The sequence below is a fragment of the Numenius arquata genome, chromosome 8, assembly GCF_964106895.1.
Source record: "Numenius arquata chromosome 8, bNumArq3.hap1.1, whole genome shotgun sequence".
Classification (NCBI taxonomy): domain Eukaryota; kingdom Metazoa; phylum Chordata; class Aves; order Charadriiformes; family Scolopacidae; genus Numenius; species Numenius arquata.
In genome coordinates, this window is record NC_133583.1 from 30,922,473 (window position 1) to 30,948,433 (window position 25,961).

The 25,961-nt window shown below is 42.1% G+C and overlaps 1 protein-coding gene and 1 non-coding gene across 2 annotated transcripts in view; both read right to left on the reverse strand.

The window, feature by feature from the left end:
* The window catches only part of COP1 (COP1 E3 ubiquitin ligase), a 126,280-nt gene that overhangs the window by 11,841 nt on the left and 88,478 nt on the right, over positions 1-25,961 (reverse strand). Inside the window, exons 16-18 of the mRNA XM_074151760.1 lie at positions 25,474-25,591; positions 21,507-21,631; positions 20,209-20,369 (exon numbers count right to left, since the gene is read on the reverse strand). Of these exons, the coding sequence (XP_074007861.1) occupies positions 20,209-20,369; positions 21,507-21,631; positions 25,474-25,591 (404 nt within the window). The remainder of the gene's footprint in view (positions 1-20,208; positions 20,370-21,506; positions 21,632-25,473; positions 25,592-25,961) is intronic.
* On the reverse strand, positions 6,401-6,535 carry LOC141468065 (small Cajal body-specific RNA 3). The gene has a single exon (XR_012463359.1).

Genomic DNA, 25,961 nt, shown 5'->3' on the forward strand with positions numbered 1-25,961 from the left:
TGCAGATACAGACATACCCCAGATATCCTTTCTTTCATGCTTACACAAGAGTATAAGCATTTTTATCTTTCTTGATACACAAGAGCTAATACCACATAAATCAGCTGCTGTGCTGAACCAGAGCACAGTCCTCTGAAGGCTGACCAAATGGCTTCTAAGTTGGGCCAAGAAGATCACTGCTAGGTGACTCATCCCGTGCTCTATGAAGCTCAGTGCACCGTTGACGTTGACAGTGGCTTCCCTGGGCCAGGCACTGGAGTTTGGCTTCTGTTATTAAATCAGTCCCTACATAGAAATACCACAAAATAAGCCGTTAGCTGTTCCAGCTCCTGCTTCCCTTACTCTCCCAGTGCCATTAGTTTCAGTCTCTAAATAGCTGAATGATACAGGCTTAAAATTGACCCAACCACCTTGATGTTAATATTTTAAATTATTAAGTCTTAGTTCTGTAATGCCCATATATCATTTATATGTGCACATTTAATTAACAATCCAATCAGTAAAAACAACTTTGCATTCGCACAGCACATTTTATCAGAGGAACCAAAGACATATTACAACATTAATTAAGTGTAACAAATGCCCTGGTGAGGTAGCTAAGTATTATCCTACTTTGATATGTGGGGAAACCGAGGCAACATACCCAGTGGATTTGCCCAAGGTTAATCCAGATGTTCACAATGAGGCACTGAAGAGAAAAAGCAAGGAGAAATACCACTGAGATTTAACTCTCCTAAATAAGCATTCCTTTTCTGAACGATGGTATTGACTTATTTGCTGACAAGAAATCCGTTCCAGCTGCGTTCCTGTCCCAGACTAGGGGTACAAACCCTAAAAAAAAAAAAAAACAAACAAAAAAAAAAACAAAAAACCACCACACAACCCTAAACTGCAACAGCCTGCCAGGCAAGGCTGAACACACTGGCTCCAACATGATACCAAACACTGATGCAGGTCTAGAACCTGTGACTACTAGGTAAGTATTCTGCATCCCATGAGCTTAGATGTATGCATAGATGTGAACTGTGGCAGTAGGAGGCATCACTTAGTTTTCTTCAAAACCGTTGGCTGGGTATCTCCTAACAACGCATCCAGCCCTTAGGGAGTTTCACACCAGGCTCCCATGCCAGGAGCATGGGAGAAGAGCAAGAAATTCCTGAATGACACTGACTCTGCTCACAACGTGCTGAACAGTTACGAATCTTGGAAAATATCAGGTGTCCCAATATCCTCACTCTTCTATAAACCCATAGTTTAACCAGTCTTTCAGGCCACACAGAGCCCATCCTGCCATCTCCTCCTTCTTTTCCACACCAAGGAGATGACCCTCACAGTGGTCCCAGACACTGGTGGCACCGACACAACCACAGCAGCTCTGTTTGAGGACATGCTACTCTGTGACCTCAAACTACAGTTCTAGATCCGGCAGTTATGTTTGCTTCCCCCATTTGGTACAGAAAAACACCATTTCCTGAGACTGAGGCTCTAGCTGGCAGCCAAACTAATTTACCCAAAGTATCAGCAATTTTTTTTTTTTTTTGATAGCGCCTGGCAGCCATCTAGAATTCAAGTCCAACTGCCCATACTGGGGCAAGTGCAGCCTTGTTTTTTCCAAAAATCGTGAATTCTATTCTCTACACAAATTACATGCTGTCAAAATGCTTTAGGTTTCCCAATTACTATGTGATGAAATGTTTCAGACCCAGATAATGCCTAGTGTTAGTCCCTTTAACCCCAGTGTGTGCCTCCGAGCAAAGCTGGATGGATTTTCAGGTCTCACTGAAACCAAGAGGAGCTTATCTCCCCAACACCTTTGGCAACTTGATCTCTGTGATTAAGGCACACGTGTATTGATATGAAGTCGGTCTCATGATGGTAGGATGTAGAGCTTTCCTTCTCCAAGCAGAACGACATACAAAGTGTTGCCTACGTGAGAGTAATCACAAAGTCACCAGTTCCTGTATGGCTCTCAGTCTGAGACAGGGTGTGCAGAAGATTAAATAACACAAAATTCACCTAATTAAACCAAGAGAGAGAAAGGCTTGACTAATATTAAGGTATTAAAGCTACCACAGGCTTAAGACAGGGCAGGTAAAGCCCTAAACTGATCTCTGGAGAAAGAGGTCCTGCAGCCATGTAACTGGTGGGAATATGTGCTGGCCAGTGTTAGTGGGAAAGGCTGGAAAAAACCCCACCTTACTAAACCCCTCACATGACACTGTCTCCTCAAAGCAAAAGTGGAAGAACAATTAATGCATTACAACCGCAGACAGTGGCAATCAATAACAGAGAATGGGTTAATCATAGGAGGTATCAGGAATGACAAAGGGAGCCAAGCTGAGTTGGGCTGGCTGGGTCAGCAACAGGGGAACACTTTGGCAGGAACTCATGAAATGGATGATGGACTGAGGAAATCAATTTATTTAAAACTGCTACTGTTCCTTTTATATGGTTTGGCTGCCAACTCTTTGGGGCAGGAAGCTGTCACTTGCTGTCTGTTTGGACAACAGCTAGTAAATTGGATCTCCTGCCGATTGTCACTTCTCTGCACCATCCTAATGAAAACCACCTCTACCTCCAAGACTGGCCTGACAAAAAGATGCAAAAAAGGGTCACGTTAATACAACCTGAATTCTGGCATTGAATTTGTATGCTTTAACTGTAATAACATCCCTTGAACATATCCATGCATTTTTAACTGGGATCCCACCACCATACCAAACCCTGATACTACAGTATCCCAAACCAGCCAGCTTCGAAAGTTTTGGACGTACATTAAAATCCTGAATGTTTTGTTAACGAAACTTGGAATAACATTGCAGGGGGACTTGAGTTGACGTGTTTCATAGATATTGAGCACTATTCTGAATGTTTTGCTCCTGACAGCTGGAAAAGAAGGATTCACTGCATCTGCAAGCCTTCTAATTGTGTTACTGGATGGGCCAGAAGTCTGGCAGCCGTGGAAAGCAAAGCTTTAATTTCTCGTTAAGCCAGGAACAGTATATTTAATAGCAACAGGAACAGAGTCATGGGTCTAACTGTCAGTGCTGAGGATGCTGTCTGTGGGTGGGAACAAACAGCACACGTAAAATGCTGCATCTCCAGCTGAGGCTGCAGGCAGGGAGGGTAGGGGTCTACACATCTGGGTGGCAAGCAGAACTGCAGCAAGGGGAGGGGAAATGAGGTACAGCAGAAGAGCAGAAATATCTCATCCCCGGAGGCTGCTTCCACCCAAAGGGCTACAGCTGCTTGGTGGTAAGAACAGAAGAGGGAAAAGTACCTGCCTGCAAGGCTGCGCAGCTTGTAACTGCATAAACCACTACAGGGGAAAAAAAAAAATGTATATACATTTCTTGTATTTTCTATGTGACACATGTGTGCCACAGAAGTGAAATCAACAGGACCTGCTGAGATAGAAGGGACAAATTACTTCTTGGAGAGAGAAATGAAGCCACAAACAGTAACATTAGCATGCATATAACCTTCATGAAATTGTATCTATACTAATGCTATTTATAACATACACCTATTTGGGAAAGAGGACTTTGATTTAAGGAATGGAAGTTTAATTAAGGTAAAACAAAAGTTTCCATTAATCTTGAAAGAATTCACAACCTGCTGCTCTCCTTCAACACCCAATTCAGCTAATGTTATAAACAGGATCAAGCGCAGCACTACATACCTGAAACCTCCCACAATGCAGACAAGGCCACGCAGGCTGTACCAAACCACGTGGCCTTCTCCAGTCTTGAGAAACAGGAATTTTTCTCTCCTCAATATACTGTTTCAAAAACGCCCCGAGTGCAGTGAGTAAATATCTTCACTAGCTCAAGTATGCAGGAAAGTTATGAAGGAGAAGAGACGTTGACAAACTTGATGTTGGCAATGAAAAATGGCTAGAGCCTACACCTGCAGGCAGCAGGTTCTGATGATACCAGAAACTGTGTTTCATGTCACAAGCACAAGTTTTCTCTTGGGTAGTAACTAGGTTAAAATTTCAGTTATATGCACATGTTCAAGTCATTGGGTTGTGTTAAAAAAGTTTACTGTCTTCTATTCCTGTTGTACAGGGTAAGCACAAGTACGGATGGGGGTAGAGGGGGGTGTCCTCTCCCAGCCAGCAGAACCATCTCCTCTTCTCTTACAGCCCAGAACAGGGTTAGAGCTGGCCTGGCTTATGGCCAGTGTGGGCTCTGTAAATCCATTATGACAGTATACAAAAGAGAGCTGAACTGGACTTCGAGCTGGGTCATGTCTATAAGGCTGTCAGGAAGAGAGCAATCTTTCATTTGTAAACAGAAAGAGATGGTGGAATCCCTGACGTTGAAGCCCACAAGCAATTTTTGCAGGTCAGTTTTCAGAGTAAGGCCACACTACAAAATATCAGCTTTGATTACCAAATTGTACGGCTGATATTGAAAAAGACAGTACAGTAAATTGAATTTTAATAAGGTCTGACTGTACATAAAAGGTGAAGAACTTCATTAAACAAAATCATACAGCGTTCAGATAATACATGAGGCTGCTCCTCTAATATGCTGCTACTGATGCTTTCTCCATTGTATTTATCCGGGAAGAAAAGAGAGTGGGAAGAGAAGACAGCTATGCCTTAGGTATAAAGAATGATAAGAGTACAGCTTTATAGCTTTAGTACAAGAAATGCAAAGCATGACATCTTCCTTACTTTGTTCTGCTGAACGAACTATTCAAAAGATAATAATGAACTTCGCATCATCTGAAGGATTCAATTGTGCTCTGCTGCTTGCTTCCCTGATCCCATCCATCTAAAACACTCCCAAATCCACAAGGACAAGTGAAACCAGCAACAAAAATGCACCTGAGAAATCAGAAATCACTGGGTCATTCAGCTGTTGAAAAGCATTTTAGATTTAAAAACAAAGGATGTTAAAAAACCCATCCCACCAAGGACTGAGATTAAAGTCAGAAGACAGACGTAGGATGTTTTTAGGTAAGTTCATTGATAGTGAGAGAGAGGAAAAAAAAAAATTCCAAATTTACAATTTTCTCTCCTTACAGTTAAGAGAAAAATTCCCTGTTCTTCCCTTCACCTTCCACATTCCCTCTCCTCGACTTGCTCATTCATCTTCCTGCAACTTACCCTCCCCTAAGAAATACCAGGGGATAGCCCCTGAATTCTAATTGCATTTGCTTTTCTACTAAATCCCATGGATTTAAATGGGCAAAATTAGCAGGACTTGCCTATCAGGCATTCTCCTCAATACTAGATGAGAAGTCACCTGAAGCTCTAAGATGGGCTTGCTTTTGTTTATGGCCTTTAAATAATTCAGAGAGAGGAGTTGTCAAGCTGAATCTGCAAAGCTCCCTTGACTTTGGACTTACACTATTAGACTGCCTGTCTATTGTTTATAAAGACAAAAGGGAAAACATTACGGGATCGTATGTCTGCATGGGAGGGGAGTCAAGGACTAGAAGAACAAGGGCTGTCAGGACAGAAGTCATAAAAAACAAATGGGAAAGCAAAAGTATGCAATAGGTGAAATACAGATGCACCAGAAAAGCAGCAAGAACAAATTGCCAGTTTGGTTGTGCTATAAATAAACAGTGCTAGCAGTTTCTTGTGTAATACGATGTCATTCTTTAAAAAGGAAAACCCCAAATGCAAATGGTAACTTCAATTAGCAATTAAAAGCACAACTTCCCAGCTACACAGCTGCAGCCACCTCTCCTCGATCTGTCTCACTCCTGCAAACCAGCAACAGTCATCAGGCAGTGGGCCAGCACTTAATAATCATCCTGAACCTGAGAGAAAACAATTTCATCCTTTCTCCCTTTTTTTAATGGGCTCTTTGGGAAGACAAAGATTTACTAGGTCCTTCTTGGGGACACCAGCAAACCACAGATGATGGCCCCTGGCATCCCAGGGAGCTTGCACTCTCCAAGGTGCCTTTTAGATTTTTTTTTATTATTATTTTTAATGACTCTGGACTCTGGGGCACACATGGCTTTGATGGGGTTTTGCACAGTTATTTTCAATCAAAGCTGAAAACCTGGCTTTACAGCAAATGACTTTCTTGAAGCAGCAAGAAGAACCGAGAAGGAAGGGGAAGCTCAGGTCATGCAGCCCTGCTCCACCCATGCACATCACCCCAACCAGAATGTAATCACCTCTACAGCCAGTGTGCTAAAACTAATAAAGACTTTAAAAAGAGCATTTTAATACAAAACCCAATAACTACGATACAGTCTTGCTTTAAACTACTGAGCTGGATTAACTCTTGGCAATTACACTTAGCTCTGGATGCTGCAGACAGAACCCTGCCCAAGGGCTGTCCCAACATGGTGGGACATCGTGGCTGGGCAGCAGAGCTGCTGCAGGGGACGCTGCAGGAACTGTCTTGGCATGTTACGGGAGAATACACATGTATGGAGGGGAACGATCCGGTTTAGTTGGCTCTCCTAAAGCAGACAGAGACCTCCACTTTGCTCTAGGAAGACTGCAACGGTGGACAAAACATACTTATTTTGCCCACAACTGGTGACAGCAGCTTCCAGTCTTACAAAATGTCATGATTAAAACAGCCTTTTATTACACTGCCTTTTATCCTGGGCTTCTGACCATATCAAATCTTATATGAAACATGATGTACCACATGCAAATAAGCTAAAGAAAAGAGGATTCAAATAACAAGAAAATACAATTAAGTGGGCAAGTTTAACTCAGAAGGTCAAAATCATTCTAGCCGGAAGAAAGAGACACTGCATGAGGTACACACACCCAACAGCCTTAAACGCAGCCCTGATGGCTCCTTTCTTACTCGCTTGGTGACTGCCAGCTAGCAGCAGGGCCTGAAGCTGCAGTGCTGTTAATAAGTACCTAAATCTCCTGGCCTTGAATACACTCCTTAACTCCAGAGAACAGCTTGCCAACAGCGTGCTGCCTGCCAGCATCCCTACAGCAAGGCCATTAGACAGCAAGCTGCTTTTTTTGCCCCCCCCCTTTTTTTTTTTTCAATTTTAAATGTGGTACGTGCATCTGAAATAAGTGTTGCCAGCTCCCAAACGTTATTGATCACAGCCCATTCTCAGGCAGGAGTCCTGAAATGAATTGAGGGGCAGTGAAGCTCACATGTCATAGCTTGGAAATCCTTGAATTAGATGCTTCCTCCCATGCTCTCTCCTTGGCCATCCAAAAGGACAAAAATGAGATTACATCCTTACTCCATTCTAGGCTGTAACTGGAGATTTAGGACAACCTGATGGCTCTACGCACTTCCTGCTGGAAAATGGGACATAAAAAAACCAGTTTTGCTGTAATTTTTACAAGCACGGTTTTGTTGTTGGCATCACTGCATTGGCAATGGACACTTGGGGCTAGCGGCAGCAAAAGGGAGCAGTGGATCATGCTGCCGTTCTGCCGGATGCACTGCCTGACAGGCTGGGGTAGCTGAAGCCTGAGCTTGTTCTTCTCTGGGTTCCCAAAGAAGAAACAAAGCTGCATTAAGGTACTTAATTTTCCATTCTGGTCACCACACAAACCCAGCAGCAGCTCAGTTAATGGCAGCTAATGGCAGACCTTTAAGCCGTCAGAGGCTTTTGCAGGTGGAGTGAGCCCTTCTTGTTGAATGCCAAAATAATTTCTAGCTAATACGCTACACAGATTTAACCCATTCCGTACAACACCTCCTAACAACTTTATTCCAAAAAACCAGAAAGCATTTTACTTTCTAATGAGCCAGCAAATGAGGAAAAAGCATCCTTCTTCATATGATGTACTCACAAGCAGCTCGTGGTTTCTCAGCGCTGCGAGACCAAAAAAAGGCTTTCAATAAAGTGAGATCTGGGTAATGTTCTACATCACTGTTTAAGGACAATTCAATCATCTTTGTTCTGGATTAAGTCTTGCTCCCGATTAATCTTAAGAGAGCAATGAATAGGAAATCCACAACTCAGGAAGTAGGCAGATTTTATCTTTAAACCCAATTCAAAAGTAAAATCATCTCTCTTACAATGGATAATTCTGCTACTGTTCAAGTTATTTTCACATAGTGGGTATAAAAAAAAATTCTCTAGATATCTCAAATTGAAATGACTGTTTTTAACGCTCCCTGTCATTTTGAATGCATGCAAAGACTAACAATACTGTATCAAAAAGAGCAGCTCAACAATCAAGAAATCCATTAAGCTACCAACGACACTAATAGCAAAAAAGGAAGTTTAAAAAGACTCAAGTATATAAAGAAAAAAAATTATATCATTTTCCTACTAGGATTATAGGAGTGAACAAAACCCCTTGTGTTGCGACACAGTACCTCTGATTTTATAATATTCTTCAGCTACATAAATATTAGAACACAAACCCTAGCTCTGCTGACAAAGGGTGAGGGAAGACAAACAAACACTTGTGGCATTTGATATTTTTTTTTTTTAAGCTAATCTGCTTCATCATCCCTAGATTTTAGATAGTCTTTCTGATGAGATGCTGCTGTTGACTCACTCTTCAACAGATGCCACAGAACCAAAGCCAGAGCGTATGGCAGGTATCCTCTGCTTTTCTCTCACCCTGACAATGCCTCAAACGTTTTAGAGCACAGATGGGGAGAAATACAGGACAAAATACAGTAGCTATAAGAAAATAAAAATAACTGTCCTCTCTCAGGACTACACATGACTTATTTCTTGTCACAGCAAGCTCATGTGTGCTGCTACAATCATCAACAGAAAAGCTCCTGTGAAGAACTCACGATCATCTACTGCCCTAGCTATAGCTTCCAAGGAAGAAATAAATGATAATATAAAGAAATGGCCTCTGAAAAAGAGCCCTACACAGCACATACACAGTGTGCATTTGTCTGGATAAGGAGAGACAGAGACGATGGGGTTTGGCATGCATCACATTCATTACTTCATTAACTTTGATTTGTAGTGAGCTGGACTCACATTCATGTGTTATCCAAAATTAGTACAGAAGCCTCAACCCGGCCAAGAATACACTTGTCTGCATAATAAACCCGCCTCAAATCTGTGCGCAAAGGAAAACAATGGAAACTTCAAAAATCTGGACAGAAGTGAGTTTTCGTAGCTCCCCTCCCCACTCCAGAATGAGTAATTCCCAGGTTCAAGATGAACAGCAAAAGCCGAGGATTCAGTGATTGTGGTGGATTTGAGAAGAGTGTCCTTGTCCTCACTTCCATGATCAGACGGCTCTGCTCTCAGGGGAAAACCAAGGAGCCTTATGACAGAAAGAGGAGAGAGAGCTACAGAGAATGGCCAGGAGACATGAAGAGGGTCTTGCATTCAAGGATACGCTGGGAAAGCAGCAGCCAAACTGCATCCCTTCACTCTGTAACCATACATCTATCCTAACATTTATCCAAAAGAAATCTGTAAAGTGGTATTTTTCTTATACAAACATCTGAGCATCAGTAGAGTGATTTTTCACAGTCTGGATCTTTGCTTACTTTTGACAAGGTTAAGTATATATATTCTTAAGTTTTGAAACAAAGAAAACTCACAAGCTCCCAGTGCAGGCTGCTGCCTGCTGCAACACTAGAAGAGAAGTTTCACAAGCTGTTAACTTCTGTTTTATTTCCAATTTTCACACATTTCCCAACAATTTAAATTTCTTCTTTTGCATTGTCAAGCATGAACCTAACAAAAACAGAAAGCAAACAAGATGAATCCTTTTGTACTAAGTAAGGAGATTTGTATTTCACTTCCAGCTCATTTTCTCTCCCTCTTTTTTTTTTTTTTTACTCCTGCTTGACCAAATTTATCTTTTCAAGTGCTGGAGCTAACATGCAAGTTATGAAGCAAGGCACACAGAAGCACTATTAGCGTCCTATTTTAATCAAGGATATTTCACTCTAAACAAGTCAAGACATCCCTCAAGCACATACTCCCCAGACTAGACAGACTTGCCATTATTTGGCAGGTCAGAAGAAACTTGGCCAGAGCAGTCTGCTTTGTAGAAGGTCCTTATTGGAAGAAAAAGGCAACGAGGTCTCAATAGATCAACCTAGAAACTAGGGAGAAAAAAAATCATGTATCCCTGATTTACACTGGGAAGCTTGGCTAGCGATGCTGAGCCTCTGCCAGAGTGGGTTGTGAGGAGGGATTCAGCTTCTCCTCCTCCCGCTGCAGTTAATTTATGTGCTATCTGCAGATTACAGGTAAAGAGAACTTTTTTTTATTTAATGGATCTGAACCAATCTTTCTTCCCAGTATATGTAATATTGCTTATCTTCCCTCCACTATCTCTCATTATTATAAGTAAATGGGAAACAATGCACTGTCTCATCTGCTAGTTCCCCAGGCTACCCCAGCTATACCTCTCTGCTTAACTTAATATTCGCTTCAGACATACTAAAGTAAAACTAGAAAATCCAGTACTGCACCAAACAGCTCACTTCTCTCCAGCTTTAGCAACCAGATAAGAGTTTCGGAAGCGATTATGATATACAATAAGAATTGTAATTGAAGCAGTGCTTCCCTTGCAGAATTCAAAACACCTTGTGCAAGGGTGAATGCAACTCCATTCAGCTGCACAACCCCAAATTTAACAGTATAATTTCTGTCTAAAAGGTACTCATTAAATTACTAAATGTAACTTTTCTGCCATACTAGTTTTCTCTTCCTTAGAAAGGACTGATTATTATAATTCTGTGTGTATCCTATATGAAATAATTACATATCTTAATTACATATCCAGGTAGTTTCAATTCAGAAACGAGATTGCTCTCAAAGAAGTGATTGTTTCCACTCCGTGCACATAGTTAGCCCATCTAGCACTAGCTAGAATTAGATTGAAACATTACCAAAAGGAAACTAAGTCTTATTTAAATAGGTTAAAAGGATACAAATCCACATCACCCTTAGAAAACCAGTTTGAGCAGCTGTTTTTAAGAGTGTCATAAAAGCCTTAATTCTTGCTTTACTAACATGCAATGCAATTGGCATTAAGCTAGTCACAAGTTACTGGGTTTCAAAACGCTTTGAGGTTTTGTTACTGATAACAGAAGGGCAGAAAGCATATGGAAGCCTTCAGAATAGTTGCCCAAAGCCAAGCAGTAACTATATTAATGCAGAGAAAGTAAAGCTTTTGCAGACAAAACCACCTGTGCATAAATGCTTCTACTTCCATTTCACCCAGAGGTTAAATTATCTGATCAAAATCTTGTGCTGGAAAGAAAAAAATCAGTTCATATTTTTTCCACTTCATTTAGACTCTGTAAAACATTAAATCCTGCCATTAAAATTGCTTAATTCGGAATGCTAGAGCGAAAGGTTGATGCAGCTCATGAGCTGCAACTACTAGAATCATGGTGGCCCAGCAGGACTTACCATCACTAGATGCATTGAAGAATGGAGAGGAAAAAAAAAAAGACAACATTGTGAGGTTGCTTTGATTGTAATTGAAGCAGTGTCACTTGTTACAGGGAATGAGGTTATAAACCCACCTTCAAACACCAGTGACAGCAGACCACCAGCAGCGAGGGTTTCAAACACCCTCAGTGTGGGAATTCTACTGCTGCATTGAAGCCGACTTCAAAGGCAGTGGTTAGCCCAATGCGAATGACTTTTCAAAACCTACTTCACACTCTCCCACTTTGCTCTTGCTGGTCTGACACCAGAATACTCCTTTAGCACTAAGTATTGTGCGAAACCTAGCTTTTCCCCTGCAGCTCCCATCTTAAATGACTCCATTTGCTTCATAAAACACTGAATACTGCCCAGCTTACTGAGATTAGCTCCAAGCAGAGCCGTCAGAACTCGTCTGATTGGCACTTTGTGCCAATCAGATTCTTCAGCAGATAGATGGCACTTCATAAAAAACAGGAAAAAAAAAAGCCATCATGAACCTAGCAGTGGAAAGCAAAAGCTGCTCATGTAGGAGATGCTCTGACTCAGAGGAGACCATCTTTGGTTGGAACTTGAGATCAGGAAATAGATGCTGGCTCAGTATCCACAAAACTTGCCTGCTCCTACAACGACTTACTGCTTTCAGGGGACTCTGCTCCAGGACACTATAAAAAAATCCAGAAAATACCAGGGATGAACCTTCCTACTCAAAGGCTAAGAGTTGTGGGGAAAGAGAGCACGCATGCCTGCCACCTCTAATCCCTAGGGCAATAAAGGGTGAAATGCTCGTGAGACAAAGGCACAATGCTAAAAACAAGCTTGGGAAAAGAGGAGCTTACAACTCATGATCAGTATGTTTCCAGGCATCATTTGAAAAAAAAAAAAAAAAAAAACAACAAACCAAAACAAAGTACCCCTAAACCTTACAACAGCCAAATCAATTATTTCATCAATATCTCTAGAACCCAGCAGGATACATATCAGAGTTCAGATGAAGGAGCTCAACAGCAGCACTGCAGAGGTTGGGTGAGAAAAGGAAAAAACACAGTTGTACTATTATTTAATTCTAAAAGCAAATGTCTCTGAATACAAATCTGCTCTTTTTCTCTCTCCACCCCAATATATAAAAAGGGTGATCCCAAGTATCAACCTAATACAAATAAATTTCTATTAAGTTGCACTGTTTGGGAAACAGCTTATGTGAAAGGCCACACAATACACATTGCTGCGCTTCACCTTGTACCTTGTAACATTATGGTTCAGCAGGGAGCTGGGGATGGAGTCAGGAATGAAGTCCAGGTTGCAGGTGAATTCCTGGCTTGGGTTCATCTGTTAAAAAACCCTCATACTTGAATAAAGAATTGATGGTTACTAAAGCAGCAGAGTCCCAACAGGATAGAAACATCCACTTACAAGTTCAATGACAGCTGCACAGAGATTTCATGGCATCCCCAGTTCATAGTGTGTATCATAGCAATACAATTTGTGATTGCATTGGGATGCTCTTATTTTCTTAAAGCCTAGGAAACAAGGAGAGCCTGCTTGGACCTCTGCTTGCACCAGCAGTGAACTGCCATCCATTATCTGTACAGCTGCACCTTGGGATCAGCTACTGGAACTGTAATGTCAACAGTACTCAGAGTTATGTCAACCACTATGTCATTCACTTGCTCTAGGAAAGAAATGACTCTAATAAGGAGGACCTCAGTTCTATCTACAGCACGCTGTCTACTTCTCTTGGCATTACAACAGACACATTGGTAAGCAAATATCAGTTGTGAAAGTCTGAAAGAGTAAATACTGCCTTCGTTCACAAAACATGTGCAACTTTGATCTACTTTCACTTCAAAAAAGCATCAATCCCTTGGCAATTTTCTGTGATTATGCAGGGAAAAAAAAGTCTCACCTTTCAGAAGGAAAGAGAAATTGAGTTTGCAAATGTAAACTTAAAACCAACAAAGAAGAAAAACCCGAGCCACCTACATTTCTTGGAGAAGCTATTCTTAAAATAGAAGCTAGAATGATATCAGAATGCTGCAGTACCACAGGGGACCTGAACTTCCAGAGCTGAACAAAAGCGACAGACTCATCCCCTCCGTTCGCATCGGCAGCAGGGCCAGCTGCCCTGTCTGCATCTAGGAAATGAAGAGTTAATGTAGGCGCTGATGTACCAGCCACCCGCTGGCATGCCACCTTGAGCACTTAAACAGCAAAATAAATGGTGCAATACACTTTTTTCCCCCCTCCAAAATTTACCAGGTTATCAGGGAATCGCCTGGCTCCCTTCACCTCTGCTCATGCTTGACTGCGGCAGAGGTGTGGTCCAGCAAGGGACTGCCCTCGCCAGGAGGAAGCTCAGTGGGTGTCCTGCAACCGGGGAGAAGCAGTATCGAAAGAACATTTACCAATATTATTCTTCTTCTACAGAAGACTCAAAATTAAACACTTTCTCCTAAAGCCTGTCATTTGCATAATCACATTATCAAGACGGTCTTTCACATGGACCGAAGTGTCAACACACTGAAATTTCAATATAATGCACGAACTGTTAATAACAGAGTATGACTTCCCCCCCCCCCCCCCCCCCCCCCCAAAGTTCTCTGCAGTTGGACTCCAAGGGTTGTGATGAGGAGCAAAATATTGTTAGTCACCTAAGTATTTTTTAATTAATTCTCCTTAGGCATGGAAAAAACAAAGCCCAAAACGAGCATTCAAAGAGATACGGGTATGAAAGTATATGAGCATGTTCAGCACAAAGAAGCATATATACTGAACTTGTGACATTTTTTATCTGCAAGGTAGAAATTATTCTGCATATGAAAAGAGTTTTCAAAGCAGCATATAAAACAATATATACTGTGTGCACTGATATACATAAGTCATATGCTAAGATTTGGGGGAAAAAAAAATATTCAAGCATGCATGATGTATGATGCATTTTCTGATATTCTGGGTCCCACTTGTTTTTAATGAAGATTTGAGATTTTCAAACAAGAAATGGAGAAATAGACATGAAAAAGCTAGGATAGAAGAGAAATAAAATATATTTACTACCTAAGGGAAGTGCGAAGCAGCTAAGTAATAAAAGTGAAAGAAAACTTGTTTAAAGCATTGCCAATGGCCAGAGAGCAGAGGGCATGTCAAGAGGAGCGGGAAGCCATCACACAGACAGCTACGGGGCTTAGACAGCTTCCACAGGAGGGAGGAAAACCTTTGAAGATTTTCAGAACCAGTAGAATCAACCCGATCAAAGTCACATCTCCTTGCTTTTCTTAAAAGCTGCTCATTCTCTGCCTCCCGTAAACTGCTGTGCATTTCAATCATGAGAGAGAAGATGAAGACCTCTGTGTTTCCAGGATGAAGCAGTATCGCGGTACTGCACCAGAGAATAACCTGCCAGAATACTGGTTTGGGAGATGCTGCACACAAATGCTATGGGCCAGCCCTGGTCTAGGAAAAAAAAAAAAAAGGATGAGTCAGAAAACAGTAGGCATCCTCCCTGAAAATACTGCGGTTGGAGCTACTCGCACTGCTACCTGTGCCAGCAGCTGGTATAAGAGGCAGGCAAGGGACAGCTTGGCTCTGATTACTCCAGGCAGGCATTTATCTCTTTAGATTACTACCTAGGTATATCTTAACCGACATCTGAACAACTAGTTGAAGATGCTGCAAGAAATAAAACAACACTGAGTTGAAGCTGTAAGTCAAAATTCTCACCCATTTGAGCCTTTAAAATTTCAGCAGCAAAGTATAACAAAAAAATATCAAGTCTTACGCTTGTTTTCTCCCCAAAACCCCATTGGAATTTGTATTTCAAGTTACACGAGATGTAGTTACAGTACAAGTTACTTAAGAATGACACCGAATAAGCATTTGGTTATTTGGGAATGACAAAGGAGGTTTCATTTTTAATGCTCATAAGTCATCCAAATTAATTAGTGCTTTAAAATGGCAATGAATCATTTCCCGAAATAATTTGTATTGGCTAGATTAATTCCAGTGAAGTGAGCCAATTTGCTGACTGTAAATTATCAGAGTCCTGACTAGCTCCTGTATATGTTGTGTACCATTTATTAGGCTACTGGGAAACAAAGGATGGCTACTTTTCATCAGAGAACAAGATTACAGCCCTATTAAGTGACCAGCTTATTGCGGTACAATTATAGGTTCCTATTTAAAGAATTCAAGCCAGACATCATTAAGAAACAAAGCTGAATGTTCAGAGGAAAGGAAAAATAAATGGAAAAGCTCGTTTTCTGAAAAGATGCATCAAAAACATTTGAAGGGAATATTTCCATCCTCTTAGATTAACAAAGAGACGTTCAGAGATGCAAGACTAATTATGAAGATACTTCCATCATATGACAGTTCCTAGAGGCAATCTAAAGCCCGGAGTCCCAGAGCCTGCTTCTCTCACTTGTGGCTAGATTATTGCTTCAAGACTCCCCTAAATTAAAATGACTTTTGAAGAGCAACAACAAGGTGAGAAAACACACACACAGGCTTCTGGTTCTCCCTCATCAGGCAGAGAAGATGCTTTCATAGCACTGCCATGCCGCTGCCCTGAGAGCCTTCCTCCCAAGCACCAGGAGACCTCTGCATCCATCCAGCATGTACCACCACCCACCCACTGCAATGAGATGACTTGGTGAAGGTCTGCAGCACTGTACTCAATGGATTTCCCTTCTTTACCCCTCTAAAAGAAGAAAAGATACATATACGTAAAGCTCTACCTAAGCTAATTTGCATGGCATTCTTCTGTTCTTATCTGCATCTCCTCACTGGTACCAAAGCCTCAACATTTCTGCTTGAGATATCTTTCCCTGGCTAACCTGCTTATTGGTGGTAATGAATACTCATGCAAACAGGTACAAAATTAAATGGCTTCTTTACAGTGATTATGATAGATTGAGCCATGCTTAATCTACATAATCAAATTGCTTCTCTGTTCAGCAGTAATACCTTTTTGCTGTCCTGGGAGAAGGTTCAGCCTTGGTTTCTCTTTTGACAGCTTCTTTCTGAGAAACACTAACCATGACTGGGAAAGGGGCTACTTGAGATGCAATTATTTAACACAGCTGCATGAGGCACATCTCAAACCCTGCAATATGGCAAAGCAGGTCCAAACGAAAGGTGTCCCCTTTAGGGAAGGAGAAAACATCACGTAGGACACATAAGGGAAAATGAAATACAAACCAATCTCTTCCAGCTACTACCCACGTACTTACAGAAAACCGGAGTGACCCTCCCAAGACAAATAAAACTACTTTACTCGCCTAGCTGCAGTGAGCTACTACCACTACTATAATTTCCTTTTCCTATGCAAGAGCATCCCTATATGCAAGAGCATCATCTGCTTACGTACTAATGAAATAGAAGAATGTATTTCCAATCTCAAGACCAGATTCACATTTCAAATTGAGCTGGCTAAATCCTACTGAGGTGCCAGAAACAAAGGATGGCACAGGTATGTTATAAAATCCCTGACTTGGGAAATAAAAGTATTTTGGTCAGGGAAGATTCTGAAATGCATTTATGTGTCTAACTCATGTTTAACAGGTCACTTAGGCCAAAACTGTCCTGAAGCTTTCTCTGCTTTGAAATATTGATCAATTTTTAGAGTAAAATGAGAAGTGAGAAATGGTTTTCCACAAAACCTGTAAGTGCTATTAAAAAAAAAGTATTAAACAGACTATTTATGTTTGTCCAAAACACAGCACTGAAAGAAGGAGATCAAAGGTTTGCTTCCTGATGTACCTGCTGAGAGGTTTTTTGTTTGCTTGTTGTTTTTTCCGCCCCCCCCAAGGAGTAACAAAACTATTAGCCTCCAAGCTAGGCGATGTTTAGAAATAAGCACTAAGAGTTGAAAAGTGAGTAAGCCTGATGCAAAATGCTAATAAGCACTTACGGAGAACAATTTCTCTCCCTCGTTATGGCTTAGACACACATGGAAAGAAGGTGCTGGCTGGACCTCTGCGGTTGGAAAGGTGACAGCTCTAGCAAAAAGGTCCCTGCATCTTCGTAAGCAAAGGAAAACCAATGCAGAGAAAAAAAAAATAAAATTGGGTTCTGGCAAGGGCTGCTGGCACAGCTTGACTTTGGCTCAGAAGGAAGTAAAAGCTTGAATTACATAAAAATAGATTTAAGAAAGAATCAATGACATTTCATCTGAAAGTTTTAGTTAAGTTTTAATTAGGATCCAAGATTTTGCACTTAAGTGCATGAAGTGAAGGAGTACATGTACTCAGGCTTCCCAAGATAACTGACAGATCTGAAACTTACTCATCTCATCTCAAAAGGTTAATTAAAGAACAATCTTTGAGAGAACACCACAGGGAAACAGAGGAGAGTCTGCTCCACTGGGGAGCCCTGGGGAAAGGCTGACACACAGCACCTGCATCTCCCCCCTTGGAAACCAGCAAAGTGAAGCTACTGCCCAGTGACCATGGCATGGAGACAAATGAGATGGCTTTGAACGAGCCCAGCAAGGCACGAAGAACAGCAGGCCCACAGCAGTATAAATCTTACCTGCCATGCTCCCTATAGCTCTGGGGCAGGTTTCCCAGCCCGTACTGGGCTCTGTACAGCTGCTGAGCTGAAGCTGCTTCAATGCACGCACCCTTCAACAGAGCAGGCGTGATCACTGCCAGTGTTGAAAGGTAGGCACAATAACTCTCATAATTAGGAAACTAAGGCAGAGTGACTCACCCAGGATCAAAGTCTGCAATTAAGCCAGAAATAGGCTGTGGGTTCCCTGATTCCCACAGATGCCGAAAGCACTGCAAGGCAAAGGCCTTCTCTAGTTTATCCAGGCATCATTAAAAAACACACCAGCTTTTAGGCAAGTCTGTATATGCGGAGCTCATTTGAAAAGTTTTACGCCAAATTTAAGAAACGTTATTAAAATGGAGAATATAATAGTTTCATCATTTGAGCAAGACTTTCTGGACATAAGTGACCTTTGGCTATGCAGTAATTTAATTTCCTAGGAACATGAGCAAAGTCTCAATTAGGTCAGAGAGGGCCGCTGTGTGGGTACAAGAGGGGAGAGAAATGTGCGGCTGCCTCGGTGAAGAGTACTTCTCGTCTCAGGGGGACTGGAGAGATGGTACAAGGAAGCACTCAGGCCTCTTGACAAAAGCAAGCGAGGCTGCTTGCTCATGTAAAGCAGAATGGCATGCACCACAGGCAGAGGTAAAAGACAGAAACAAAACACTCAGCCGGTGGCTTTCAGATCACAGGCAGCTTTTTGTTGCTTTCTTTACAAAAGAGAGCCAGGTGATGTGGCTGCCACAGGAGAAACAGGCTAATTTAGGAGCAGCCCAGGAATGATGGAAAAAAAAAAGATCAGAATAGCGATGTATTCTGAATGCTGCTCAAAGGACTGAAGCCTGAACGTTATTTGGCACAATCCTGATGGGTCTGATTTAACCATTACATTTTTGCACAGTATTTTTCATATCAGTTATGAGGAACTGCTTGACAGCCCTTGGTGACTGCTCAAAAGTTTTTCAGTCACTTAGGCAGAAGGTCTTATCAGAGTAAAGCACGTTAATCAGAGAAAAGGCTGATAAGGAGGATATGAAGGAGCAGACGGCAACAGCAATAACACAAGGGGTGAGACTTCACATGTAGTTTGTTGCCTGTAGAAAAGCTGTGCAGGATGTCAGTGAGCAGGACAATCCAACACAGAAACACTGCCGTGAAGAAAGTTCAGGGAAGGGCGTTTCTGGACACACATGTTCCTGCAGCACATTTTTATCCAGCAGAAAGACGGATTACACAGCTTCTAACAGCCACTCTTCATCTGAGATGTGACATCTGTGTATATCAAATCCTTCTAAATCCCCAGCCAGAAAGAAGCTGGTGACCCTACATCACTTACTCATGCCCATCATTCACTTTTTACTTTTAAAGTACGGTTTCAGATGCTCGGGTTTATTTTTATTTTGATTCAGAAGTGCCTATCTGAAGTAAGCTTATGCCAATGACAACTAAATCAAAGTTGTGGTGGTAGTTTCTTTGTACAGAAACAAATTGGTAGATGTTACCCTTCCAAAACATTATCTTTGTGAATGCAACATCTCAGGACATCAATTAGGCAATGTTCCACTTAAGCTACTTGGAAGACTGTATTGAGGATGAGATCCTCTCCCTTCCTTCCCAACAAGCCTATTAAGTATCTGATCTGCAAACCCTTGTACATATAACTTGCTCAAGTTTTTTTGGTGGTTTTTTTTTTTTTTTTTAGTGCAAGGTTTTCAAGAGTACTCTGGATTTAAAAGCAGCATTTTGTTCTCCAGAGCAGCTTTGTGCTGAAAGGCCACTCTCACAAAAGCTGCGTCAGGTCTGCCTGCAGCATTAGTACACATGCTATGTATATGAATTAAGTGTCACTGGAACAGTCATTGAGGTGACTGCAGCCTGGGCTTGCCTCCTTTACATATCTACTCATCTGAACACAGGGGCTGTATTTCAATGAGAAAGCCCATATCCACACAGTAACATTGAGATAAGGTTCCACAGTGAGTATGTGCAGGTGCCTTCATTAAAACAACAAAATAAACCTGCTAATGCACCACAAAAAACACTAAGTGCCAGGCATACAATGCTGCTTTTGGCATTTCAGATGCCAAGTAGAGAAGTTCAAACACCCAGGTGGAAGAGTTAAGAGCACAACAGTCCCTTCTCCCCCAGCATCCACCAGCACTTAAGTTACCTTGCAGATCTTCACAATCTTGCTCCAATCTGCAATACCCATAAATGGGAAAATACCTAGTGCAGTCAAACCTTAAGCAATAACATTTCATGAGAAAGCAGGAGGCATTCATTTTGCACCCAGCTGGGGTGCCGAAGCAGAAAGCTTACCCCATCTGGTAGTGCCCTCCAGCATACAGCACTCACAAACTCGTTTGTGTCATCTTCTTTACGGTCCTTGTCCAGGACACTTTTAACTGTATCAAACTTGAATGTCAACAGTGTCTTTGAGAGGCCCTTATAGTATAGGTAAAGGGAATTATTTTCGCTTCCTAGAAATAAAAAAAAAAAATTAAAATATACAAGATTAGGTTCTGGTAGCAGGAAAAGAAATAAGGCTTCTTAGCTCTTTCACTGTTTAAGACAAGACCAGACATTTCCTCCTTGTAGTTATGATCACGCTCATGGAGCCTTGGCAACTGGGAGTGCTCCACAGCAAACTCTCACCATGCTTAATAACAGAACTAGTTTGGGTTTTTTTGTTTGTTTTTAACAAAACAATTGCAGTGTATGCATTACACTTGCAAAATGTACAGGATCCCACCCATCCCCCATAACTTCCTTAGGACAGAACAGAGCATCTACACTACCACATGAAACAGCACTATATCCAGTCTGCTCAGTGTCACAGCTGTGAGGCAGGTAGCACTGTCACAGTTTTGCTTGCTGTAATCAAGTACAACAGTTCGGTCTGTGGAGGTTTAAGTAAGAGAGACTAGACAGTGTGCAGGCTTTATTTAGAAATCCATCCCGATTTCTGCCTTGCAAGCTGTACAGAAATCAGAGTATACACAAACTAAGGTTCTCCCTTCAGTGCTGGCATGCTGGCACAGGTGTCCTGCTCATCCCACAGCAATCAGCCTGTCACTGCTTTCCCACCAAGACCTGTGGATTTACTGAGGTTTAACAGTCCAACTTAAGCGGTAAAAAAACACAGAAACTGCTAAAGGGGTAACTTCAGGATGATTTAGTCTTCTAGGGAGTTGTCCACAATAAGGGTGTTACTGCTTCGTCATGGCAGAATGCCATACCAAGTGACAAGAACAGGACCACTCGTGTGGTCCAGGCTACTGCCCTTCCTTAGAAAGATACATAAAGATGCATCAGTTGATAAACTTGAAAGACATGATACCAACAGTGGCTACATTAGCAGTTAACTTTTGGTGACAGCAAGTCTGAATCATCATATATGAATAACTCATCTGAGAGGGGAGAAAAGTACAGAACCCCTTAGGTCAGGGCTCCTTACGTCATTCCCTGGGAAGGAAAGGAGGGCGGAACTCCAGAATAATCCTCTATTAAAAAGCCCAAGCGGCTACATAACGCAACTGCTGGTGTGCTTTGGAACTGGAGAGGCACCAACTCTGAAGAGACCCTTTAGCATTTGTCAGGATGGCTGCTCTACTCACCACAGGCGATGTAGTCTCCATTGGATGCGAGTCCAACGAAATTCTTCTCATTGATGTGACCCTTGAAGGAGCGCAAGCAGTGAGGCTTCCCTACGTTCCACAGCTTCAGCTGACTGTCTGTTGACCTGAAAACAATACCTAAAGTTACCCCGCTGCCATATGGCCTGTAATCCTCGCTTGCAACCCTGCTCTTTAACACCCTACTTGCAACGTAAATGTAGGAAGTCTTAGTGTACTCCCAGAGATTTATCCCACTTTCAATCATATGCAACTCAGCTTGAGCTCAGAAAGGTATCACGTTATTTCAGAAACATGTCAAAACACATTACATGTTTGAATAAAATATTTCCCCCAAGTATTACTCCTCTTTTCTCCTATCAGTTAGAGTCCTCCACTGAACTGTACAGCCTTTGGGCCATCACTGCCTCCCTCCAGAGCCCCGCAGATCCAGGACACACTGAACATTTATGTTTTTTTAAACTTCTACAGCATGGACAAAATCTGTTCCCTTCTTCATGCTGCCTACAACTCTCATTCATGCTTTTACAGAACTCAGGTAGGAATCAGCCTCCTCCCTCTACAGCTGAAAGCATGTTCTCCTCTTCCTGCCCAATACCAAGCAGCAGCACATAAAAACCTATGGGGGCTCAGAGTTGCTATTAGCATTAAATTGATGTGGTTTTCTCATGTGTAATTGAGACTGTATGGATACAGATCTCAAACTTCTACTTTTTTTACCTTGGTGACAAAGCTAAGTATTATTATTAAAAATATACAAACTCTGTTGGGATTAAATCAAAATTGATATTTTTCATTGTTCCCCCGATACAAACATACCTGCCTTCAAGATGTTTTTCTATTTACTGTGAGCAAACATTTTCCCTTCGGCAAAAGAAAGGAGGTGGAGGTAGTCTCCTCTGCCTGGCAGAGCTCAACTGAAATAGGAAAATCCCAGGTTTCTAGGAGATATAGGATTAATTTCTTCCTGAAAACCTAGTTATTCTCTAGCAATTGCCAGGCTCTGATATTCTGGCACTCACTAACTTACAGTAATACACTCCACAGTAGGTGAAGAAACACTGATGTGGTGGGACTGGAGCCTTGTGAAGCCACCCTTGAGGAAGCGGGTAGTGCCGTTTCTGTCTAAAATTTGAAAGAGATTGGGTGCAGGACCTGTCAGCGTCCTGGGTGGGAAGAATGGGAGATAGGTAACATTCCCCTCTTACAATTCACATTATCCAACCTTGATGCTTTCTGAATATTAGGAGCTGAAAGGAAAAAAACCCCACCCAATATCCATCAAATATTACCAACGGTATAACAAATTAGCCCTGCACCAATGTCACATTTACCTAAAAATATAGCACAAAAGAGTAGAGATGCACCTCATGCTATACTGCAAAAACCTTATCTCAGCCCTCAATGACAGCTGGAATGACAAAGGAGCGATAAGGGAGCTGCAGCAAGATTTGTTACTCATTTGTAATAATAGTATGAGGTCAGATCAGAATGAAGGTATGAACTTTATCTGTAATACTGCGACTTAAGCAGGAGTGCTTTCCTCATCCCAGGTCTTGACCAAGGGGGGCCCAAAATCAGAGTATTCAGTTTCTCTGCATGATGCTTGTTCCATGTCCATCCCTGCTCTATGCTGCTGCTCACTCTTCCTTCCCCTCTCTTGTCCTTACCATCACAGTAGCAGCAGAAAGGGCAAAAAAGGTATACACTACTGCTTTTTTGGCCCACATGTACAGGGAGGTGCCTTCTGCGCTGTTAGGGCAGTTGTATTTTTAAAACGCTGCTTTTAAAAGCTTCAGAGTTGCCCAGAAACGAAAATTTTCTGAAGGCAGGGTAAAGCAGCAAAAGACTAATCCCTGGTCTACAAGCTGTCAGATTCCTGTGACAGCTTCTGCTATTAGCTAACCCATCAAGATGACCTCATATGTATAGCCACTTAACCTTTGTATTTTAGTAGCATACATTCTAGATCTCTTCATTAAAATAAAACCACTTAAAGTATATTACTAATGGAATGCTTTTACTGTTAACAAATTCCCATAAAGCTCTAACCATGTTTGCGTTACTTCGGATAAGCATGCCATAAGAGAAGAAAGTTATCCACCACTGGACCGCAAGGAAAGGAAAAGGCCATTGATCCTGCTGGCGTTACACTGCTCTTCTTGTTTCATACCCTCTCCAAAAAAAATATCATGGAGTGCTGCTCTGTTAAATCTGTCTCTCTCTAAATCAGCACTGCAATCAATGTGTTGTGCTAAATACCAGGCAGTTCTGAACACCCTTGAGGTCAAAACCTAACTCTACAAGGCAAAGTAAATCAATGCAATCTATAAAACAGCTTTAGCTAGAAATCTAGAGAATCTGAATATACATATAATTTTTTCTTAAAAGAAATCAGTGCTTGATTATTGGGCATCACTACTGCTGTCTCCTCTCCTCAATTTGCAAAAGACAGACATGAAAAATCATCTGCTCACTCTGACATTTCTTTCTGTTCACACAGAAAAAAATAGGTGAACCCTCCAGTTAGTCCTCTCCCCCTGTTGCTGCCTGTACAAGTCTGACAGCTCTATCGATATGCCTCCCAGGACTGTGGGTTAAGCTTTCTCAGAAGGTCAGCTAAAGCAGGATAGGGCCATTCTGTCCTGAAACATCCCATAGATGATGCTTCACTTGATCGTGGCTGTAAAACATTTCCAGCCCTCTCCTGCTTCTATTAAACACTTTCTTCTTACCCAGACTTAGTTCAAAGCATTAAATTCAATTTTCTCTGTTCTAGGTATGAATTTGCACCCTTAGAGTTATATCGTTAATGGAAATAAGAGGGGAGCTGATTAAATATAAACAGCACCAGAAGCCACCAGGGAATCTTCCATCACAGCCCAGCTCAGAGTAGCTCACTAGCAGCCTGAATACACCTTAAAATGCCCTGCTTTGGCTCCAGGCTTCTAGAGCAAACTGTGTGAAAACACAGGGCAGAGCCAACCTGGGTATCATCGGCTTGGTACCAGGCATACTTTCTGGAACTACATCTACCCCTGTGATCCATCCCTGCTGCCCTTGGGTGTTACAGATGAGCGTGTTGAGATCAAAGATTCCCCTGCAACCCCCAAGGTTGCTTGCCTTTCCCCCACCGTGTAAGAGGGGCTCACTTCTGGTTTATTCAAGAGGCTTGTAGCCAGTCATTCAAACCTTTCACTACGTGATCTGACAAACACACTCATTCCCACATGACTGAAAACCTGCCAAGAACTGAGGCAGCCACATCTGGCCATATAACCAAACAAAAGCTGAAGAACTTTAGTCTTCAGGGCCTCCGTAGAAGAACTTACGGTCTACCCTGGCAAAAAGCTGCACACCATTAGGACCACAAAACACAACTACTTCTTGCCTACTTTCTAGCCCAAGTATAATCCTAAAAAGGGCCTTCACAGAGCAGATTAATAAATTAACAGAGAACAGATCAGTCAGTTCTACTCGAGTTGCTTTCAGACTGTGGCTAAACCTCCTCTTCAGATGTAGCAGAATCATTTGATCAATTCTGTCACTCATCAGCTGTGTTTTACTCTAGATTACAATCCTCATGGCTCTGCCAGCAGCCTTCTCTACAGCAGAGCTTTGGTCAGGAGCATCCTCATCACACACAGCGCTTTGGAAAGATGGAGGTGAACTCGTCTTTTACAAAGTTTGGGCTTGTGGTCAGGAGCTGCATCTAGTTGTCTTCATATTCCTCTTCAGCATTTTAGCTCCACAAGACAGAGCAGTGCCGAGCGATACCAGGAATTGATTACTATTTTTGTCTTAGAAGAAAAAGCAACGATCTGCTTCCCAAAAGCACAGCAGCTAGTGTGCGCACCCACCCACACAGGTGAACTTGCATGATGGCCCTGAAAAGTGCCAGAAAGCAAGGGCCACAAAGTTTTTAGCCTACATAAAAGGCAATACTTACGCAGAGACGATTTCTTCCCCGCTCACAAATTTTGCGTAGGAGACTGCCTTGCGATGCCCTTTGAACACCATGATTGGCTGCTTAGTGTTGCGAAGATCGTAGTAGTGAACACAGTGATCTGGGGATGAGAAAGAAAAGGGTCAGAATTTAATTAGAGGACCTCTAATGGTCAGCTCACAATAAAAGTCCTGCCTGCAGCTTCCACATCTCACTTAAAGCCTTGTCTAGGATAAACAGTCTACACAGTAGGAAAGGAATATTTAAGTAGGCTTCCTAAAACAGCCCCATATTCAGTCTGTAAGGGTCCAAGCAGCCTTTCAGAGAGTCAGCGAGGGAAAAACATGCATCCACATGTGTGTGCACATACACATGTCCCCCTGCATACCCCATCTGGCCCATGTGCAAGCCAGCAGCTAAAAGGACTCTTGCTTCTCCTGCCTGCCTTCTTGGTTCCCCACCTGGCCGCTCCAGTTGCCATTTCTAATTCC